The sequence below is a fragment of the Conger conger genome, chromosome 12, assembly GCF_963514075.1.
Source record: "Conger conger chromosome 12, fConCon1.1, whole genome shotgun sequence".
NCBI lineage: Eukaryota > Metazoa > Chordata > Actinopteri > Anguilliformes > Congridae > Conger > Conger conger.
Window position 1 is genome coordinate 20,346,019 of NC_083771.1, and position 21,227 is coordinate 20,367,245.

Consider the following 21,227-nt stretch of genomic DNA (forward strand, 5'->3'; position numbering starts at 1 on the left):
CCTCCAACACAGGGCTAAAACCCCAACAACACAGGGCTAAAACACCTACAACACAGGGCTAAAACACCTCCAACACAGGGCTAAAACACCTACAACACAGGGCTAACACACCTCCAACACAGGGCTAAAACCCCTACAACACAGGCCTAAAACCCAGGCCCTACAACACAGGGCTAAAACCCAGGCCCTACAACACAGGGCTAAAACCCAGGCCCTACAACACAGGGCTAAAACCCCAACAACACAGGGCTAAAACACCTACAACACAGGCCTAAAACCCAGGCCCTACAACACAGGGCTAAAACCCCAACAACACAGGGCTAAAACACCTACAACACAGGGCTAAAACCCCAACAACACAGGGCTAAAACACCTACAACACAGGGCTAAAACACCTCCAACACAGGGCTAAAACACCTACAACACAGGGCTAAAACACCTCCAACACAGGGCTAAAACCCCTACAACACAGGCCTAAACACCTACAACACAGGGCTAAAACCCAGGCCCAACAACACAGGCCTAAAACGCAGGCCCAACAACACAGGGCTAAAACCCCTACAACACAGGGCTAAAACACCTACAACACAGGGCTAAAACACCTACAACAAAGGCCTAAAACCCAGGTCCATACAAGTGAGGGAACTGACAGGTAGAAATTAAATATTTGGAATAGTGCTGCAGGATTGGAGCTGGTAGGTCCCTGCAAGACACCCAAGTCACAAATCAACCAATCACTGCAGCTGCCAAACTGTTTTTTTTTTTTTTTCAAACAAGAATTGTTGGTGAGTGATGAGTTGTAGGACAGCGAGGCAGCTGGATTACTGACAGCTGGATTACTAACCGTCTTCCAAGCACATTGGCCAGGCCGAGGTGTGGACGGCAGCAGCTCCTGGTGGTCAGAGACAGGGCGCGCGACGGGCCACGTACCTCCTGCTCGGGATGACCGAGGAGGCCCACGACCCGGCCCGTACCCCACCTTCACCTCTGCTTTCAAACATACTCACCCACACAGCTGTACTGAGCTGCAGAGCTAAATCCAAACACGTTTTAAAAAAGTGTATATATAACGTAACTGAAAGGCTAAAACGACTTTAGCCAGATGACAGAACATTGTCAACACTGATCCAGAAGGCTTATGGCACAGCTGGTGCAAGGTGAACGACAGTCGAGGGCGCAATTTTCGCCAAGTCCACCTCCGAACGCTCGGTCGCAGTAAGAGCCAGAGAAACCAGCAACATCGGCCTCAAGGAGCCGCAGGTGTGTCCAGAGCGTCTTCCTACCTTCAGTCCACAGTCTGTCACTCAAAATGCACAGGGGGGTCGTGTCACCCGACTCCACCCCCGCCCCCGCCCCAGAAGGACATCCCCTTACCGTGTACTTGATTGATCTGGGAGTTCTGGGAGAGGATCTCGTCAGCCAGTTTCTGGGCAGTGGGCAGGACTTCCGTGTGGTGCACTGTGATTAAATACTGAACAAACTTCTGCAGCTGGTCTCTGTTCATCTGGAAGAGCGTCTCTGAAATGGGCAGGTGGAGCTTGACCTGGTCGGGTTTGCGTATGCGGTAGAGGGACAGGGCCACCACGTGGGCGCAGTAAAATATGTCCTTGTTTCCGCAGCCGCAGGTGACCGAGGTGATCTTGCAGCGGTCGAAGCTGATGGCCACGTTGCACACGATCTCGGGCTCCGAGGGCGTGGCTGCCTCCGTTACCGTCCCGCTGAGGTGAAACCCTGGAGGAGAGAGAGAGAGGGGGATAAATATACACGCAAAACTCGCTTTACTCTGTTTATTATTGCGCATACAGTACGGCAGATCGTACTTTGGACACATGAGTGTGTATTCGCCATGCCAATTAAATTTGGGTTGAACCGAATTAAACAAAGAGGGAGAAAAATATACACACAGAAATACATTTGTTTCGTTTTTTTTGATCTGTTTGTTACCGCACATACAATGTTGATGATCATATGTTTGGACACGTAAGCGTAAACTCTTGATGCCAATTAGATTTGGGTTCAACTTTACATGGAGAGAGGGGGATAAGGAGGGACAGAGAGGGGGGAAAGAGAAACAGTGAGAGTGGGAGAAAAGGAGAGTGGGGGAGAGGAATAGAGAGGGTGAGGAGAGAAAGAGAAAGGGAGGAGAGAGTGAGGGGAGAAAGGGAGGAGAGAGTGAGGGGAGAGAGAGTGAGAGCTAAAGTGGGAGACAAACAAACAGGAAGGGACAGGGAGAGGGAAAGGGAAACACAGGGTTGAGAGAGAAAGAGAGAGGGAGAGAAGCATAGAGAGGGAAAGGAGACGGAAAAGGAAAGGGGAGAGAGAGTGACAGAGTGCGGTAGTGGGAGCGGGGGGGACAGGGTGGGCGGGTGTATAGGGAGGGAGGGAGGGAGGGAGGGATTAAGAGCAGAGGGGGACAGGGTGGGCGGGTGGATAGGGAGGGAGAGAGGGAGGGAGGGAGGGATTAAGAGCAGAGGGGGACAGGGTGGGCGGGCCTGCTACAGGGGCAGGTTGAGAATACAGCGGCTCATTTGAATAGCGTTTGATCTGGCCCTTCGGCGTCAGGAGAGGCAGGAAGCCCGGCATGTATTACAGAACCAGCCGCAGCGAGAGGCGCTGACTGTCACCCTGCCATGACGGAGGACGGGCACGAGCCGCGGTAACGAGCCCGGCCCGACAGAACCGGCAGCCTGACAAACACCGCTACGCTGCGCGTAAGGGAAATCAAAATGGCCACAACCGGACGAGAAGAACAAACAAAACGCTCATTTTTGCACGGCGCTGTCGTTTTTTCCCCTTTGTTTTCTCGGCTGCTGCCAGACCCGTGATGTATGTGTCTTGTTGGCGAGGAGACATTCAGGGGGCCTTTCAACCGGCGTGACGGATGAGCCGGGCCCAGACGTACCGCGGTAAACAAGAGTAACGATAACGGCATACTAAGCAGCCGTGCAGCTACCGGCGGGCGGCGAGCTACCCTTTTCCCTCCGTCAGATACCCACGTTCCCCTCCGTCAGATACCCACGTTCCCCTCCGTCAGATACCCACGTTCCCCTCCGTCAGATATCCACGTTCCCTCCGTCAGATACCCACGTTCCCTCCGTCCGGCTCTCATTAATCACGCGCGGAGATATCATTCAAATGAGACGAGCGCCGAAAATAAAGGATGGCTTAAACACAACTTAAACAACGTGTCCTCATGGTTTAAGAGCTCACTGCAGCATATTTAAGGGCCATTAAATATGCACTGTAATATCTCCATATCTCGTATGTGATACTGGCATGTGTACTGTGAGATCTGCTTAATTGGAAACAGACATCTTCTCCTTTTCCTGACCTGGAAATTCATAAAGGAAATTCCCACCCATTAAATGTTCCTTCTAGGACCAAACTTTTCTTGAGCAAGGAAGCTTGGTGGCCTGTAGCGTAGTGTTTAAGGGACCCACAATGTCGGTGGTTCGATCGCCGGTGTAGCCACAATAAGATCCGCACAGCCGTTGGGCCCTTAACCCTGCATTGCTCCAGGGGAGGATTGTCTCCTGCTTAGTCTAATCAACTGTACGTCGCTCTGGATAAAATCGTCAGCCAAATGACATGTAATGTAATGTAAACCGGAGCGCATCCTTTGGGGAAGTATTTCGTTGGAAAGCGCGACGTATAAAAGATCGACCTGTCGATTGACCTCTCCACATCTGCCATGTATCTGCCACATCTGTAGCTGACGTTTGAAGGAGCGAGGACTAATTCACCATTCCCTGGTCCACACCTACTGTTCTCAGTTCCTTTTTTGCCTCCCTGATGGTTGGGATAGGAGCGAGGAAAGGAATGTGAAAAACACACGACTGGAAAGAGCTCATGATCCATGTTCGCTGACTCAACCGGACAAAATGAGGATATAGAGCTTAATAATGTGTCCCTTTTCTCTAAAGTCCCCATGGAAACTGGGATAGGCACACATACACAAACATCATAAATACATGCATTATTATTTAGTACAGAGAAGCCTTTGATAATATTAAAGGTAACATGATCATAATCATAGGTTTGACACGGTCTTACCCTCTGAAGCCCTTAGTGACCTCATGTCACCTGAGCAGCAGTAGCCAATCAGAAAACATTTAATCATTTATTACTCAGTTATTCATCCTCTTAATCTACTTCTGCAACTGCATTTAGAACTCATAACAGACAGAGCCCAGGCTGACCCGCACACTGCTGTTTTCAGTTACCATTCCATTACAACTGCTCCTTTTCAAATTCCACCAAAAAAAAAAAAAAGACGGCATACAGAAACAGGAAAAGCCAGCAGTTATAATGCAAGCGCACACACACACACACACACACACACAACCGCACACACACACGCACACGCGCACACACACACACACACGCACGCGCACACACACACACACACACACACACAAGCGCACACGCGCACACGCACGCAAGCACACGCAGGCACACACACGCACACACACACACACACAACGCACACGCGCACGCACGCACACACACACACACACACACACACACATACACATGCACAACAGCAGCAGACCAAAACAGAACAGGACCGCACTTAAGTAGCTGAAATGATTGTTATGTGTTTTGGGGGCATTAGAGATCACAGCAGTGCTAAGCAGCCTGTTGTGCTCCGTGCCTGTGCGAGAGTGTGACTGGTGTTTCAGCTGTGTTGGGGGTGGGTAACACACACTTCACCTGCCCCTAAACTTAAGCACTACTAACCTTTAATCTGCTCTTCCACCGTGCAAAACTGCTTTCCAACACCGCTGCAGCTCACAAATCTCCTAATTACTGTTTTGGGGCGTAGGGATGGGGCTGGAATTGCTACCTTGGGCTTTGCGCGGCGTTGGGCTACAGCAAGGTGTGGGGCTCTGGTCGGGCTGGCGGCTTACGCCTGAGACAGAAATTGTCCTTAAATTCGGGTCAATTATGCGGCTGAAAATCTCACGCCCTCAGAAACACAACAAGCAATCAAAAGACTTCTTTAACAGAGTCAGTAATCGTGGCAAAACTCAACTATTGAAGATTATTAATAAGCGGACGAGAAATCTGCCAAATGAGTGATATTGATGCGTGCAGGACGCCAGAAGAAAGAAACTAAAAGGATTGTGGTAATACTCCGCATGAAAGGCCCACAGAACATGTAGATCACCTGTGGCTGCCGGTCTTCCATTTTGTTTAATCTCCAGCTACACAAACAGATCCACTCTGTGCAATGGCTCCTAATAACCAGCTTCAAAATCTAAAGTATTCCCCCTTAACAGTCTCCATGGCTACAAATGGAGGAAATAAGAGCAAATGTTTAGAAGCCTATTTAAACAAACATGAAAGACAAATTTATATCACTGGGCTTTTAAATGAGTCGGCTGCATATTCACAGTGTGAAATTTTTAGATGAATGTACGGTAGGCAGTTATCAACCTCTGTGCAGAACAGAGAGAGCGTAATCTCATTATTTAATTTAAATCAGTGTCGCTATTGAGTTTAAAAGCAACGCGCTTTCCCTGAATTAATTTTTTTATTTTGCCGTGTCAGCAGTAGTTATCAAAATACATAATACCAGAGCTCCATGTTTTCCGAGGTAATGTGTTGCTTCGTAGGACTGCTGTAGGTTATGGTGTATTGTTTTGATGGTGTGATTGCTGTAGGTTGTGTTGTACTGGGTTGTGTGTTAGTGTGGTACAATGTGTAAGTTTCTAGAAGGTTGTGTTGTACTGGGTTGTGTGTGCGTCTGGTACCCTGTGTAAGATTGCAGAAGGTTGTGTTGTATTGGATGTGTGTTGGTCTGGTACCCTGTGTAAGATTGCTAAGGTTGTGTTGTACTGGGTTGTGTGTTGGTATGGTACCCTGTGTAAGATTGTTAAGGTTGTGTTGTACAGGGTTGTGTGTTGGTGTGGTACCCTGTTTAAGATTGTTAAGGTTGTGTTGTACAGGGGTGTGTGTTGGTGCGGTTCCCTGTGTAAGATTGTTAAGGTTGTGTTGTACAGGGGTGTGTGTTGGTGCGGTTCTCTGTGTAAGATTGCAGAAGGTTGTGTTGTACTGGGTTGTGTGTTGGTGTGGTTCCCTGTGTAAGATGGTTAAGGTTGTGTTGCACTGGGTTGTGTGTTGGTGTGGTTCCCTGTGTAAGATGGTTAAGGTTGTGTTGCACTGGGTTGTGTGTTGGTGCGGTTCTCTGTGTAAGTTTGCAGAAGGTTGTGTTGTACTGAGTTGCACAGAGACTGTATGTGGTTCCTCCTCCACAGTGACACATGATGCATGCACATGTGAGCTTGTGGGAGACGTGCAGAAGTGATGAGAGCAGAAAGCCCCGCGTCTGAGAGACTGAGCAGATTTAAAGCGCTGAGCTCTTATTGCCAAGTCAGCGGTAGTTAACGGAAGAAAGAACACCAGTTCCACATTATCCGATGTAGTATTTGCACGTATATCTCGCACACACAGCACACACGTATGGACACGCACGTACACACAGCACGCACACAGCACACGTATGGACAGACACAGGCGCATGCATGCACACAGCACACAGACACACAGCACACACAACACACACACACACACACACACACACACAAAACATACACACACACAGCACACAGCACACAGCAGACACAGACAGCACACACACACACAGACAGCACACACATACACACACACAGCACACAGCAGACACAGCAGACACAGACACAGACACAGACACAGACAGCACACACACACACACACACACACACACACACACAGCACACACATACACACACACAGCACACAGCAGACAGCAGACACAGACACAGACACAGACAGCACACACACACACAGACAGCACACACACACACACACACACACACACACACACACACACACAGCACAGCTCCCTGGTCTTGGCTGGCAGTTAGCACGAGGAGCCGGGCGGGGCGAAGCGGTAACTCTTTAATGAGCGGCGGTGAGAGCCGAGGGTGTCGCGGGGGGAGTGATGAGAGAAGTCTCCGGAGTCTCCGCATCTTGCGAGGAACGGCATCTCACGGACAGTTCATCAGATCCGCACCATCTGTTCGCCTGGGTTAAGGGCGGCCCCCGCTACTCTCTGACAGAGTGCTAAATAATTAGCTGCATCTCCACACTCCACCGGCTACAGAGTTTATTATTCTGCCTTTTAATTCCGCTCCTACGCTAGGAGAAAGGAACACTAACACGGACAGACAGGGATTGAAGAAGGGCTGCCAACTGGGTTCAAATATTTTACTCGTGCTACTATAATAAAGACGATACCAGTATCGTCCTGGCCTATCCTCACACTAACTATGCTCAGCAGTGGAGAGACGAGAACATTTGTTGCCAATTAGGCTATACCCAAATGTAACAATGACCACAAAGCAGAACGGCAATACTAAAATACAACTAATTCCAGATCTCTCTAGATGTCAGGTCTCATGTACACATGGGATAATTCCACGCATACGTTTCATAAGGGTCCTTGTAAAATAAAATATCTTCTGCATAGGGACTGATGGACACCTTCTCATGTGTCATGTGTATGCCACAACTACAGAGAAAGGAAACTCACCACAAATCAGACGTCGGGCAAAGGCAGTGGTTGTGTTCAAAAACCACATACTGGCATACTACTCTTACTAAATTTCAGGCTGGTTTTAGTAGTATGTTAAGCATGCGGTTTTGAACACAGCCGTGACTGGTTCTGCCAGAGAGCCTGGCCAACGATAACAGGGACTGACCGAGCACAAAGCTTCAGAGGGCACAGAGAGAGAGACTTCCTGCCAAGGCCAGCCCCCCTCCGTGTGCAGCGCCCCCTTCTGGGGGACCTGTAGATCAGGCGGTGGTGTACGTCACCCCAAACTTGCCCTGCGCTGGGAACGCGCCAAAAAAATACTAAACGCCCTCAGCAGGGTGTTAGGCTTCCTCACACAGCACCTGATTCAGACTGCATTAGTATTCACACCTCAACGCTGTCATTTTAGTCCAGTAAGAGTTAACTTCATTAACACCGAGACTGTGTGGTGGGTGTTCAAAGCTGGCTGCTTCTCCTCTCTCTCTCTCCCTCCCTCCCTCTCTCCCTCCCTCCCTCATCTCTCGCTCTCTCTGACTCGCTCTCTCTGACCAAGAGTAAAAGGTCTGTTTCCATGGAGAAATGAGATTGCTGGCCTAAGCAGGATGGGGCTCAGGCTTTCTTTTGAATTTTAATCCAATCATATTGACAGCTTTCATTATTCAACCTTCACCAAAACAAAACACAAGCCAGCCTTCTCACTGTTAATGACGCATCTTCCCTGCAGCCCGTGCTCAATCTGCGAATAAAGTGGACATTCTTTCAAACCACTGCACCGTATTTAACCAACTAAACATCACCCCCCTGTCATTACTCTAAATGGATTTTCCCAGCTGATCAGTATCATTGGAAAGAATGTCTTCTCACATTGGCCAGTACCATAATAGCACTCAGGAGGGGATATGCCAGACTGCTTCTAAAACAAACAACATTGATACGGGTGGCAAAAACTTCACACCCTCAGAAAAGAAACTATTTCTTTTTCCGAAAAAGAAATAAAAGGACAGAAGATCTGGCCGGCTGGAATGGATTCTGTGTTCCAGACAAGCAGTGCAAGAACGCGGACGGCATGATATGCGCTCACACCTGTTGAGCCGCCATGGATTGATAACACCTCATTTCCTCCCGTCAGAGAGAAAACTCCACTCCTGCATGCGCTGACAGCAGAAATGAAGAAAGATGGCAGAGGGGATGTTTGTTTTTTTTTGTCCGTGCAGCAGGATGAGAAAACCCTCCCTCACACGCACAGTGGCATTATGGGAGATGGACATTTCTGAGAGGGCTCCAAAACACCGGCCATAAATCCATCTCTCTCCCTCCCCCTCTCCCTCTCCCCCTCTCCCTCCACCCCATCTCCCCTTCTCTTCCTCCCTTCCTCTCGTTTACACACACGTACAAGCACACAAACACGCACGCACATCAAAACCGAGGCCTGTAACCTTTTCCTGTTCCTGTCACCCTTTTTAAGGATTAGCATTTCAAAATGGCCAATTAAGCATGAGCTGCGCCTTCTTCAGCGGCCGCCCAGGAAAGCGCTGGAACGTGGAGGAACGGCACGCACGTTCTGCGGCTAGGCTAGTAGTTTTGTGTCGCTGGAGCCCAGACGCAATGCTAGATATGAAGACCTACAGTATGCTTGAGCTACGGGGCGTGAGGGAACTCACAGTCAGGGGTAAAATGGTAAAAATGTCTTCCTCAAGAAGAGCCTGTTTTCAGTCCCTGAGCTGCAGTCTGCGGTCTCTCGCGGATGCACTGCTGGACCGGACCGCTCTGACGGCACCGCTGGACCGGACCGCTCTGACGGCACCGCTGGACCGGACCGCCCTGACGGCACCGCTGGACCGGACCGCTCTGTGTGCATTTCGCCGGTCTGATACACACCTCTCCTCTCCTGCGCACCCAGGAAACACGCGGTGCCATTCTTAGCTCCGACCGCACCTCATACTGCAGAGTTTACAACCATGAAGAAATAAGGCATGCCAATTCAGGCCCGGCTTAAACCTGAAGACAAAGGACAGCAGTCCATGCAACGGCTTATCAACAGGTAGACAAAGCCTTTATTTAAACAGGGAGAGGCCAAAGCTCTTTTACAACGGCGCCCTGAAAAAACTACTATACTCTAAAATACCACAAAAATGGAACAAACACATTAAGAGTTACATTGTAAAAAAATATGTTTCATGTAAAACATCATATGTGAGAAACCTGAAAGCCTCAGTGCTAATCATTCTGCCCAAACTGAGGTAACAAAATAAAACAAAAAGGGTAAACAAAATGAAATGAATATAAAAACTTCACCACAGAACTCTCTCTGGAAGTGCACTCCCAGTCTCGGCCCGACTGTGGAGACGGGCGCACCTCTCAGCGCCCGGGCCGATCAGCTAAGGCACCGCATCCTGCAGCCCACGCGGGCCGCTTCTCCACCGGACCGGAACGCCAAACCACAGCCGAACAGAGGCTTTGTTTATTGCGCGGGTTTTGCAGCTAGAAAACACGTTTTCCTTTTCCCGACTTTCCTCCTGGCAACAACAACAACATATCAGCCAGGCTGGTTCTGTTTATCTCATGAGCAGCTATCTGACACTGGGGTTTCCCCGTATAGGGAAGACAGACGGGGAAATGGCGCGGCGCTCCGTGGCATATTCAAATAGAGGTGTGAGAGTTCGGGCGGTGCCGGGGTTCCGTGCTCTGTATCGCGTTGCCGGGTTTTAGCACCGATTCCCAGAATGCACGGCTCCCCTGCCCTGCCGCCGCACAGTATAAATAAGCCGGGGCCTGCCGATATCTGGCGGAAAATGTGTTTGCTTTGGATAACGGCGGTTTTAGCAGCCCCAGCACTGAGCTCGAATAGCAGGGGCGGGGCGGGTGACGCTGGAGGCGGTGGGGCAAGTCCCCTTTTAGACCGCCGCTCTGCGGAGCTCTGCCCCCCGCTCCCCCGCTCCCTACCGGCCCGGCTTAACACACCGGACCTAAAGAAGCAGCCCGCAGACTCCACGGAGATATCGCTCCCCTTAACGAAGAATGAGCGCCATCTGTCTGACGAGGCCCGTGGTTCAGCAGGGCACTGTCAGACACCAAATACCTGTGTTAAGATAAACTATCGCAGCCAGTTAGCTGTATGCTGAGCCCCCTGAAAGCAACAACACACACACAAACACACACACACACACACTCCGTTTATTTCCTAAGCACCTCCCCTCTTCCCACCAAACCCCCCCTATCCCCCATAAGAAAAATTCCCCATGATTCCAAGATAATGTTTGGTATTTAGGCTTCTCACGTGGCAGTTATTAAACACTGACATGACCCCCTCCCAACCCCACCCAAGCCCCGGTCCCGGCTCCGGCCCCACCCCTGTCTGGGGAAGGGGAGGGGGGGGGGGGGGGGGGCATTCTCCAGCATGTTCGAGAGACCACGGTGTTTCAAAGGCCCCAAAGCAGCCAATTTTAGCAGAAGCCCAGCTCAGCCCGGCTGTCCCAGAAACCAGGCAGTCTGGAGGAGAGGCACAAAAGCCAAAATAACCCCCCCACCCCCGCGCACCAAAGACTACGCAAACACGCGGCAGCCAATCAGCTCTCCCCGCACTCAAGTGTGGTCTTTGAAACCGTGCACTGCGGGTGCAGTTACTCAACACACAACACCCTGCTAAGCTTTACCCTTCACCGGAGGGGGGGGGGGGGGGGGAAGAAAAGAAAAGAGCGCACCAAACTGCAAAAAGGAAGCTGCTCTGATAAACGGCAGCAGCGATGAAGAGGTGCGGTCGCGGCGAAACTGAAGAGAGACGCGCTCGCGCACCGTCGAGACCACGGGGCGCAGAAAGGAGGCCAGCGTCCGGGAGAGAGCGCAAGATGACGTCCCTTCCCAGAAACCGGCTCGCTCAGGATTATGTCAGAGTGGATTTGTATAGATTTTCTGGGGCCGGACCAGCGTAGCAACCAGACTGCAACAAACCCTAACTCTGAGAGAGGAACGGGATTTCAGGGTGGAGGTCTGTGAGACATTTTGGGGTGGAGTTGAGAGAGAGGTTTTGGGGTGGAGGTTTGTGAAAGAGGCCATCTACCAGGAATCAACTTAGTAATAACTGGAAAATTGTGACAGCAATGTAGAAAATTGATTTGATTTAAACATAAACCATTAGACAATATTCATACATGCAAGAGAAGGTCAAAACCTGCAAATGGCTTCACTGAAGCCAGGCACAATCAGAGTGTCCGCCCGTAAACATGAGCGCTCTCCAAACCGGCCGCCTGCTCTCAAATTAGATTGGGCGCTGCGGCATATTTGTCTAATCGAATTTGGAAATTCCCTGAGAATAATCCTGAAGAATTAAGACATAATTGAACCAAGGTCATTAATCCTGTTTGCTTGTTTTTGAGTTACCTTCCAATGAACTTGGGCAAAAGCTTGTTGCGGGTAAAGGTGTGTTCGTGAGTGTGTGTGTATGTGTGTGTGTGTGTGTGTGTGTGTGTGTATGTGTGTGTATGTGTGTGTGTGTGTGTGTGTGTGTGGAGGGGTAGAAATAAATTGAAGTTTCACACATAATACACATACTCCAGGTAAGCATAAAACCACATGGACCCCCATGCCCAAGGAAACTCAAACCATAAACACTAACACTAACCCTAACCCTAACCCTAACCCTAACCCTAACCCAAACCCAAACCCAAACCCTAACCCTAACCCTAAACCTAACCCAAACCCCTGTCCATAGATGGCCCCATAGATGGACCTCCAGGGTCAGAACACAACCAAGAGGCAACAGAAGAGGGGGCCAGTCGTGCTGGGGAATAAACAGGACAGTCTGCATATGTGTGTGTGTGTTTGTGGCCTGTAGAAACAGGACAGTCTGCATATGTGTGTGTGTGTGTTTGTGGCCTGTAGAAACAGGACAGGATCAGGGACTGAATATGTGTGTGTGTGTTTGTGGCCTGTAGAAACAGGACAGTCTGCATATGTGTGTGTGTGTTTGTGGCCTGTAGAAACAGGACAGTCTGCATATGTGTGTGTGTGTGTTTGTGGCCTGTAGAAACAGGACAGTCTGCATATGTGTGTGTGTGTGTTTGTGGCCTGTAGAAACAGGACAGGATCAGGGACTGAATATGTGTGTGTGTGTTTGTGGCCTGTAGAAACAGGACAGTCTGCATATGTGTGTGTGTGTTTGTGGCCTGTAGAAACAGGACAGTCTGCATATGTGTGTGTGTGTTTGTGGCCTGTAGAAACAGGACAGTCTGCATATGTGTGTGTGTGTTTGTGGCCTGTAGAAACAGGACAGTCTGCATATGTGTGTGTGTGTGTTTGTGGCCTGTAGAAACAGGACAGGATCAGGGACTGAATATGTGTGGTCCCGTTAGGGAGCAACATGCGTGTGTGACCGCTCGCCAGCGATATCCTGCTCCGGGGCACAGCTGTGCACACCCCCCAGCCCCGCCCGGCTGAGGGGCCCTCTCCAGGACCTGATCCTTCTCCTGTTTTGCTTTCGGATCGTTTTCCTGAATCAAAGGAACCGGGGGGGATCCCAGAGCTACCACACACAGCTCGCCACCCCCACACCCCCTCACCCCCAACATCCTCCTGCTCCTCCTCCAGGGGAAATACCATGGTTACAGCAGAGAGAGAGAAAAGTGTGTGTCTGTGGGGGGGGGGGGGGGCAGAGGCAGGGAGAGAGAGAGAAGAGGGAGTGACAGAGAGAGATGGAGGGAGACGGGGAGAGAGAGAGGGAGGGAGACGAGGAGAGAGAGGTGGAAAGAGAGCTGGAGGGAAGGAAACAGGGAGAGACAGATAGGTGGACAGAGAGAGGGAGGGAGATAAGGAGAGAGTGGGAGAGAGAGCGAGGTGGTCAGAGTGGGAGAGAGAGCGAGGTGGTCAGAGTGGGAGAGAGACAGGTGGACAGAGAGAGGGAGGGAGAGGGAGAAAGGGAAAGAGGAAGGAGCCACAGTCAGGCAGCTGTTTCCCCAGGACAGCTCTGATATCATGACTGTATGCTGGGGAGGGTGACACTGCAACACGGGTCTGGCCTCACGTTACGGTAAGAAACACTACACCCAGGGAGGGGGTGTGTGAAATGAGGCCCGTGTACACCCCCCTCACCATCCCGCCTTAGCGGGAGATTATTTCAGCACTGATAACATTACAAACACGAGGGCCCCAAAGAGAGCCGGCACTTCCTCTCTGGTCTAATCAAAGGGGTGCGTTGTACGGGGCAGAATTTCCTAACGCCGTATACGTTAACAAGGTCACAACCTCCACACTTCCCTTGAAAGAGAAGAGGACAAAAAGGAAAGGTCGGTACTGACGTGGACGTCGAGGAAAAGTATCTGACCAAACTATCGGAGACATTTTCATAGTTTACATGCCTTTTTTATTTTAGACGTGTCAGAGGGGGGGCACTGCCCTCCCTGGCCTATGGGTGAGAGGACTGGGGAGCGGGTCACCCATGAGCTTCGGCGTGACACGGGAAGCAGAATGTGTGTGTGGGACCTCGTCTGGTGAAAGTACTGTCAGCCAGGAGGGGGGTGTTTCTGTACTGGCACCCAGCAGAGATATTCTCACTGGTGCTTTTTTTAAACAGCAGGATAAGGAAGGGGGGGATTATAGGACATTACTGCCTTCTACACCCCCCAGGAAAGACTCCGGACCAGGGGGATGAATAAGGGTTAAAAATAGGAAGGACCTGCTCCCAACACCTCCTTCCTGCCCTCCCTACTGGCCCTCACGCCCGGATAGACTGCACACACACTCGCACGCACACACACTCGCACGCACACACACACACTCACACGCACACACACACACTCGCACGCACACCCACACACGCGCGCGCACACCCACACACGTGCCCACACAGACATTCGCACACACACACACACGTGCACACACACATACACACACGCGCACAGACACTCGCATACACACAGACACTCACGCTGATTTGCACATATACAAATCATCACGCACACACACACACGTGTACACACGCGCGCACGCACACGCACACAGGGAACAGGTTGCAGTCTGTGTGTTTTGTTTGAAGTCTAAGCAGAAAAGCAGGTGGTTATAATCCCCCATAATGCACCATTATCAACAGGAGGCACATTGCAACAGATCGTAGGGGATACAGGGCAGCCAATCAAACAGGCTGGGCTCCTGCTGACACTGCCCCAGCCACCACTACAACTCGCATAATGCCAATGACTTGCATTTTTAACCACCGCTGGCAGAAAATGGAGTCTAATTCCCCGCAAGATGACTTTCAGTTCTTTTTTGTGCAAGTTTGAATGTGAATGATTCCGTCAGTGATCTGTATAGTGGCTGCCAGCATCCAGATGGAAATTGAGGCTACTAGTTCTGTGTACAGAAAAAGGCTGGGAAAACCCTTTGAGATTTGTATTTGCTGTGGGTTTTGACATAAAGGCAGGTTTTTGCACGCACTGTATGTTTAACCCGATATAGCCAAAACAATGAAACGTCGAGCTAGAGCAAACATGGACCAACAAAAAAAACAAAAAACCATGTAGACAGATAGAAGTGGTATGAATCCAGAGGGATTGAAGAGAGGATTACAGGTTATATTCGAGAACGCAAAGCAGCTGTGCGTGTGTGTGTGTGTGGGGGGGGGGGAGTATAGAAGCTGTGTGTCTGTACGTGTGTTTGTGTATGTATGTGTGTGTGTGTATGTGTGTGTGTGTGTGTGTGTGTGTGAGTACAGGTGTGTGTGTGTGTGAGTGTGTGTGTGTGTGAGAGAGAGAGAGTGTGTGTGTGTGTGTGATGCACTGACACACACACATGCAGAAACACACCCACACACACAGGGACAAACATACACATAGACAGGGACAGACAGACAGAGACACACACACAGGAATAAACCCACACACACACACACACACACACACACACACACACACACACACACACACACACACACACACACACACACACACACACACACACACACACACACACACACACACACACACACACACACACACACACACACACCCAGCGCTGCCTGGCCCTCAGTTGAACCGCTCGCTGGTGGTGATGTCACACAGAGACGGACGCTGCATTCCTGAAGAGCAGACTGAGCAGCTGGGAGCTCAGACAGCCCTGAGCGAGGGAGAGAGAGAGAGAGGGAGGGAGGGAGGGAGGGGGGGGGAGAGACGCAGGGAGAGAGAGCACGAGAGAGAGCGAGTGTGGTGCTTTGGCAGAGCGCCAGGCCAAACTCAGCGTTTTCCAACGCACTTCCTTTCCGCTTAACAGCTTGCATAATGCATCCGCTGCGGCGACCTTTCACCCCGCTCGCCCTGCTACGCCCCCCGCTGCACAAAGCGGGGGGGAGAGGGGCCACAGCAGGGTCACAGGGGACAGGAAACACCCCAAAGCCTGGGGAAAACCGCCGCATTAACCCTCGCCGTGCCAGTCTCCCCTCCCTGAAACCCCCCCCCCCCCCCCCCAAACTCAACAGCTGTCAAAATCTATTCCGCTCTCCAAATAACTTTGTTCTGCATTTTCTGAAGGACAAAAGAAAAGTACGAAGAAGAAAACGCCAACAGCATCGCCCTGCCAGACGATTTGGGCTTCACTAATGTTTGATTGCAGGATTCTGGCACACAAAAGGCTATAGTGTAAGAAAAAACGTATTCACAATAACGCATGTATAATTGGAGAATTTATAATTGGTGAATAAGATGCAAATGTGAGACCACGGTTGACCCAGTAAAATAAATACCCACGGTTTTCAGCAGATGGAATTTACCCAGATTTTTATGTTTTTATAATGATGGTTGATAATATGCACACAGTTTAAACATGTACTACTCATGAAAAGCCAAAAATACAGACCTGATTCATTAATAAAAAAAAGGTACTTTTGGATAGCATAAAAATAATTTCAAAGACATATAATGAAAACTATAAAACAGCACTTGGGCATTTTTACCAAAGCAGCATGACACATATTACTTTTTCCACACAGCATAGAATCTGAAATAAGGAAATTGCTCCAGAACTGTGTACTGAAATAAACTTGTCCTCACGCTAACCGCAGCTGACAAAGCAGTGTGATCAGCAATAATATCACCCAACACACGACCAGACATCTAAAGCAGCACCATCACCATCAAACCCAACACACGACCAGAGACCCACAGCAGCACCATCACCATCAAACCAACACGACCAGAGACCCACAGCAGCCTCATCACCATCAAACCCAACACACGACCAGAGACCCACAGCAGCACCATCACCATCAAACCCAACACACGACCAGAGACCCACAGCAGCCTCATCACCATCAAACCCAAGCACACGACCAGAGACCCACAGCAGCACCATCACCATCAACCCAACACACGACCAGAGACCCACAGCAGCCTCATCACCATCAAACCCAACACACGACCAGAGACCCACAGCAGCCTCATCACCATCAAACCCAACACACGACCAGAGACCCACAGCAGCACCATCACCATCAAACCCAACACACGACCAGAGACCCACAGCAGCCTCATCACCATCAAACCCAACACACGACCAGAGACCCACAGCAGCCTCATCACCTCAAACCCAACACACGACCAGAGACCCACAGCAGCACCATCACCTTCAGACTTCCTTCTGCTCAGTAGTGGTCAGACCTGTTCAGATCACCAGGCTACGCAAGATATGATCAGACAGGTGGCCTTGACCGAGGGCAGGCTCACAATGTAGGTTCTACACAAAAGCACATCTATTTTTAACTCATATTAGCATAGGAATAAACTCCACACAAATGCTAAAGCTCATTGGCCTGTCCAAGAAGCCCGAGCTAGATCCCAAAATAAGCCACAGCCCAGGCCTGCACCTTGGACATCCACACCCCCACACACCCGCGCACACCCTCGCACACCCTCACCACCCTCACACACCCTCACACACCCTCACACACCCTCACACACCCTCACACACCCTCACACACCCTCACACACCCTCACACACCGGAGGCCTGTCACAGTGTACTCCAGAAGGCATCCATTTTGCTTTTTTCTGCCAGGTCTGCAGAGACTCCTCCTGTGAATGACTGTGGGTCCCAAAATCTGCTGCAGTAGTACCCTTCATCGTGAGAGAGGAACACGACCAGGCGTTTGAGCCCTTTGCCGCTCTTTCGGGGCGTTCTTGAGGCGCGCTCGCGTCGAACGCGGCCGAACGGAAGGCTTCCACGCACAGCGATTAGCAGCTGTGAAAAGGTTACCCCCGCTCTCCGTTTCCTGAGAATAGCGTTAAAGATGTCACCCCGGAGGCGGGGCATTGGATTCGGCAGTTAGGGATCCCCCCGCCTGTGGATGCGGTGGAATAACAGCCTGTAATGCCTTCATTTCCTCTGGCCGGGAGAGAACGGGCCGCTCTCACGCACACACCCAATTATACAACACGTCACGCTCCTCGCCTTCACAGCCGCGACAGAGGGAGCAGCTTAGAGCAGAGAGAAGAAAGGGCAGACAGAGGGAGCAGCTTAGAGCAGAGAGAAGAAAGGGCAGACAGAGGGAGCAGCTTAGAGCAGAGAGAAGAAAGGGCAGACAGAGGGAGCAGCTTAGAGCAGAGAGAAGAAAGGGCAGACAGAGGGAGCAGCTTAGAGCAGAGAGAAGAAAGGGCACACAGAGGGAGCAGGTTAGAGCAGAGAGAAGAAAGGGCACACAGAGGGAGCAGGTTAGAGCAGAGAGAAGAAAGGGCAGACAGAGGGAGCAGGTTAGAGCAGAGAGAAGAAAGGGCAGACAGAGGGAGCAGGTTAGAGCAGAGAGAAGAAAGGGCACACAGAGGGAGCAGGTTAGAGCAGAGAGAAGAAAGGGCAGACAGAGGGAGCAGGTTAGAGCAGAGAGAAGAAAGGGCAGACAGAGGGAGCAGGTTAGAGCAGAGAGAAGAAAGGGCAGAGGGAGCAGCTTAGAGCAGAGGGCAGAACCGAGCCCTGATTCCTTATGATCGCTCGATGCCTGCACTGCTCCTGTCCTCTCTCACCCGGCTCCGGGAGACAGCGGACAGACAGACAGACAGACACAGACAGTGGGCAGACAGAGACAGAGACAGACACAGACACAGACACAGACACAGACACAGACACAGACACAGAGACAGAGACAGAGACAGAGACAGAGACAGAGACAGACAGAGACACAGACAGACAGAACCCCCATGTTGTGTGAGAACTGCAGTGTGTTCATGCTTTTTTCCCCCCCATAAGACGCATCAAACTCAAATGTGTCCAATCAGCTCCAATAGGGAGGCAGAGCTTTCCAAGCTGGGAATCTGCTGGGTTTATAGGACTTTATAGGACATCGCTTTTTACACACTACCTTTTACTCACTCACACGCACACACACGCGCACAAACTCACGGAAGACTAGGACGGCAGTCACTGTACCCCTTTAGCACACACATGGGTGGGTGGAGTTTTGGGGGCATTATGTGTGTGTGTGTGTGTGTGTGTGTGTGTGTGTGTGTGTGTGTGTACAGAGGGGCTTTGGGGAAGCGTGTTAGTGGGTGGGGACTCGCACGCTGAAGGCCCTTTGACCAATCAGCAGCAGGCTGCAGTCACAATGAGCAGGGCTGTGTCCTCGTGGCACCGGGGGACATGGCGAATACAACCGCCTCACTCCTCAAAAACCCCAAACCTCCAGCAGGGCGTCACGCCAGAGAGGGACAATGCCCATTGTGTGAGTGAGAGCGTGTGTGTGTGTGTGTGTGTGTGTGTGTGTGTGGGGTCTGTGGGGGTCTGGGGATACCCCCACCGAGCACGACAGCGTGGGCAAATTAGGTCAATGAGATTTCTGCAAATTAGGTCAATTGCAGTCGCTCTAAAGTAATCTCCGCCTGGCTCAGCGGAAGCTTGAAAACGTTCTGGACTTGTGAAAATCCCACCCCTCCGTGATTAAAGGCACTTGATACAATGCTCCGGCTGATTTTCCAAGCCATTATTATTCTTATTATTTCCCTGCATTCATTAGTCGGCCAGACAGAATGAGAGGTCTGGTGCTGGCAGACCGTTGACAGACAGACCCTCAGACATAATCGGCCTGTTTCCTGTTTACCATTTTCAAAGTTTGCAGAGAAGCCTCCGTGACACTTTCCGTCTAATGGAGCCATTTTGGCTCATTTCCAGCCATTACGGCTCTTTTCCCACACGGTTCACTCCCTGGGCTGGTACCAGGGAGGACTTCACATAAAACAGATCATTAGAAGAAGAGCTCCATCTCACCCCTGTACCCATGTTCGGCTCTTTTCCGAATGTCTCCTGGACAGCTGCACACTGGAGCTGGCAGTGTCTGTTTGGGGCCAAACGTGAGCCCCCTTCCCTGCTGCCCCAAACCCAGTAGATCAGTGTTAGCACCCACGGGGGGTTAGCATGTAGCAGCTGCCACTCATGGCTACGAAAGTTAAAGGACAAAGTAGGCCAACGATAGGCTGACGCACTAAATCTGGGTCCAAATACTCAGTGGTAGAACACGCGCACAAGATGGCCTGTCAGCAGATTAAAACCCTGCTCCCTAACTGCTGATAGCTCTGTCCACAGCAGTGTTACTGCGCTATTAGATGTCTGTGGACTTCAAGTGCAGAGAAACGTATGCGCCAGGAGGCATCTGATCTTTGTTAAGGATCCCTGTAGACTTAAACTTTTCAACTGGGGGGTGGGGGGGGGGGGGGGGGGGGTAGGCAATGTGGGGGTGCGCTTCAGAGTCCTTTGAAGCTAAACTAAATAATTCCTCCCTCCCTCCCCAGTGTGGTGGCTGGGTGCCTGTGGGCTTAGATGAAGCCAACAGAAGAGGTGGTGTTTTTACACCCATTTCAGTATCCACCCCGGATCCTCCTTTTCTTCACATCGGAGTTCTTGCGATCAAAATGGATGAGTATCCAGTTCCTGTTTCACTGAAATATGCTTTGAAAAGCAGTCATGTTCAATTACACAGTTTTTTATGTGTCGTCTGTGTGTGCGTGTGTGTGTGTGGGGGGGTGTTTCTCTCTTGCTGTTTTCTTAATAGAATTTTGAAAAATCCATATCATTCTGTGGATGTATCTATTCTTTTTTAAATAAAGTGGAAGAGAATACACTTCGCTTATTTTATGCTGACGGCACCTTTTTTTCATGTCAGTGACAGAACACGACGCGGAGGGAGGGGTCTCTAATGCATTGCCTTCACAAAGTCTCCCAAAGCTTAAAAAAAAAAAAAAAAAAGGCTCTTTTTTTTAAACAATTCTACTAATCAGTCACACATTCAGACACATTCAGACATTTACATCAGCTGTGGACGGTGTAAATGTCCCACCAGACCCGGTCTCGCCACCAGTCAGACACGCATACCGTTACACACACACACACACACACCTGGACATTTTAATCACCTGTCATTCAACTCAACCCAACAGGATTCCCTAAATAAGGCGGGTGAATATAAAACCAACCCCACTGCAGTAAGCTGGGCTGGGCCGGGCCGGGCCGGGCTGGGCTGGGCTGGGCTGGGCTGGGGGGGGGAGTGGAGAGCCTCACGCACCCACAGCCATTCAGTGTCGGAGAGAGAAATCACCGTCGTGTCTCTTTTCCTATTTTACGTCGACGGGTGCTCCAGAAAGTTCCGCGCGGCTCAGCTGCCGCTCCGTGGCGGGTTTCGGCAGGTGTGCG

At 50.7% G+C, this 21,227-nt stretch overlaps 1 protein-coding gene across 2 annotated transcripts in view; it reads right to left on the reverse strand.

The window, feature by feature from the left end:
- The window catches only part of zswim6 (zinc finger, SWIM-type containing 6), an 82,180-nt gene that overhangs the window by 37,504 nt on the left and 23,449 nt on the right, over window positions 1–21,227 (reverse strand). For both annotated transcript variants that reach the window (XM_061263576.1, XM_061263578.1), the window contains exon 2: window positions 1,375–1,731. In XM_061263576.1, the coding sequence (XP_061119560.1) occupies window positions 1,375–1,731 (357 nt within the window). The remainder of the gene's footprint in view (window positions 1–1,374; window positions 1,732–21,227) is intronic.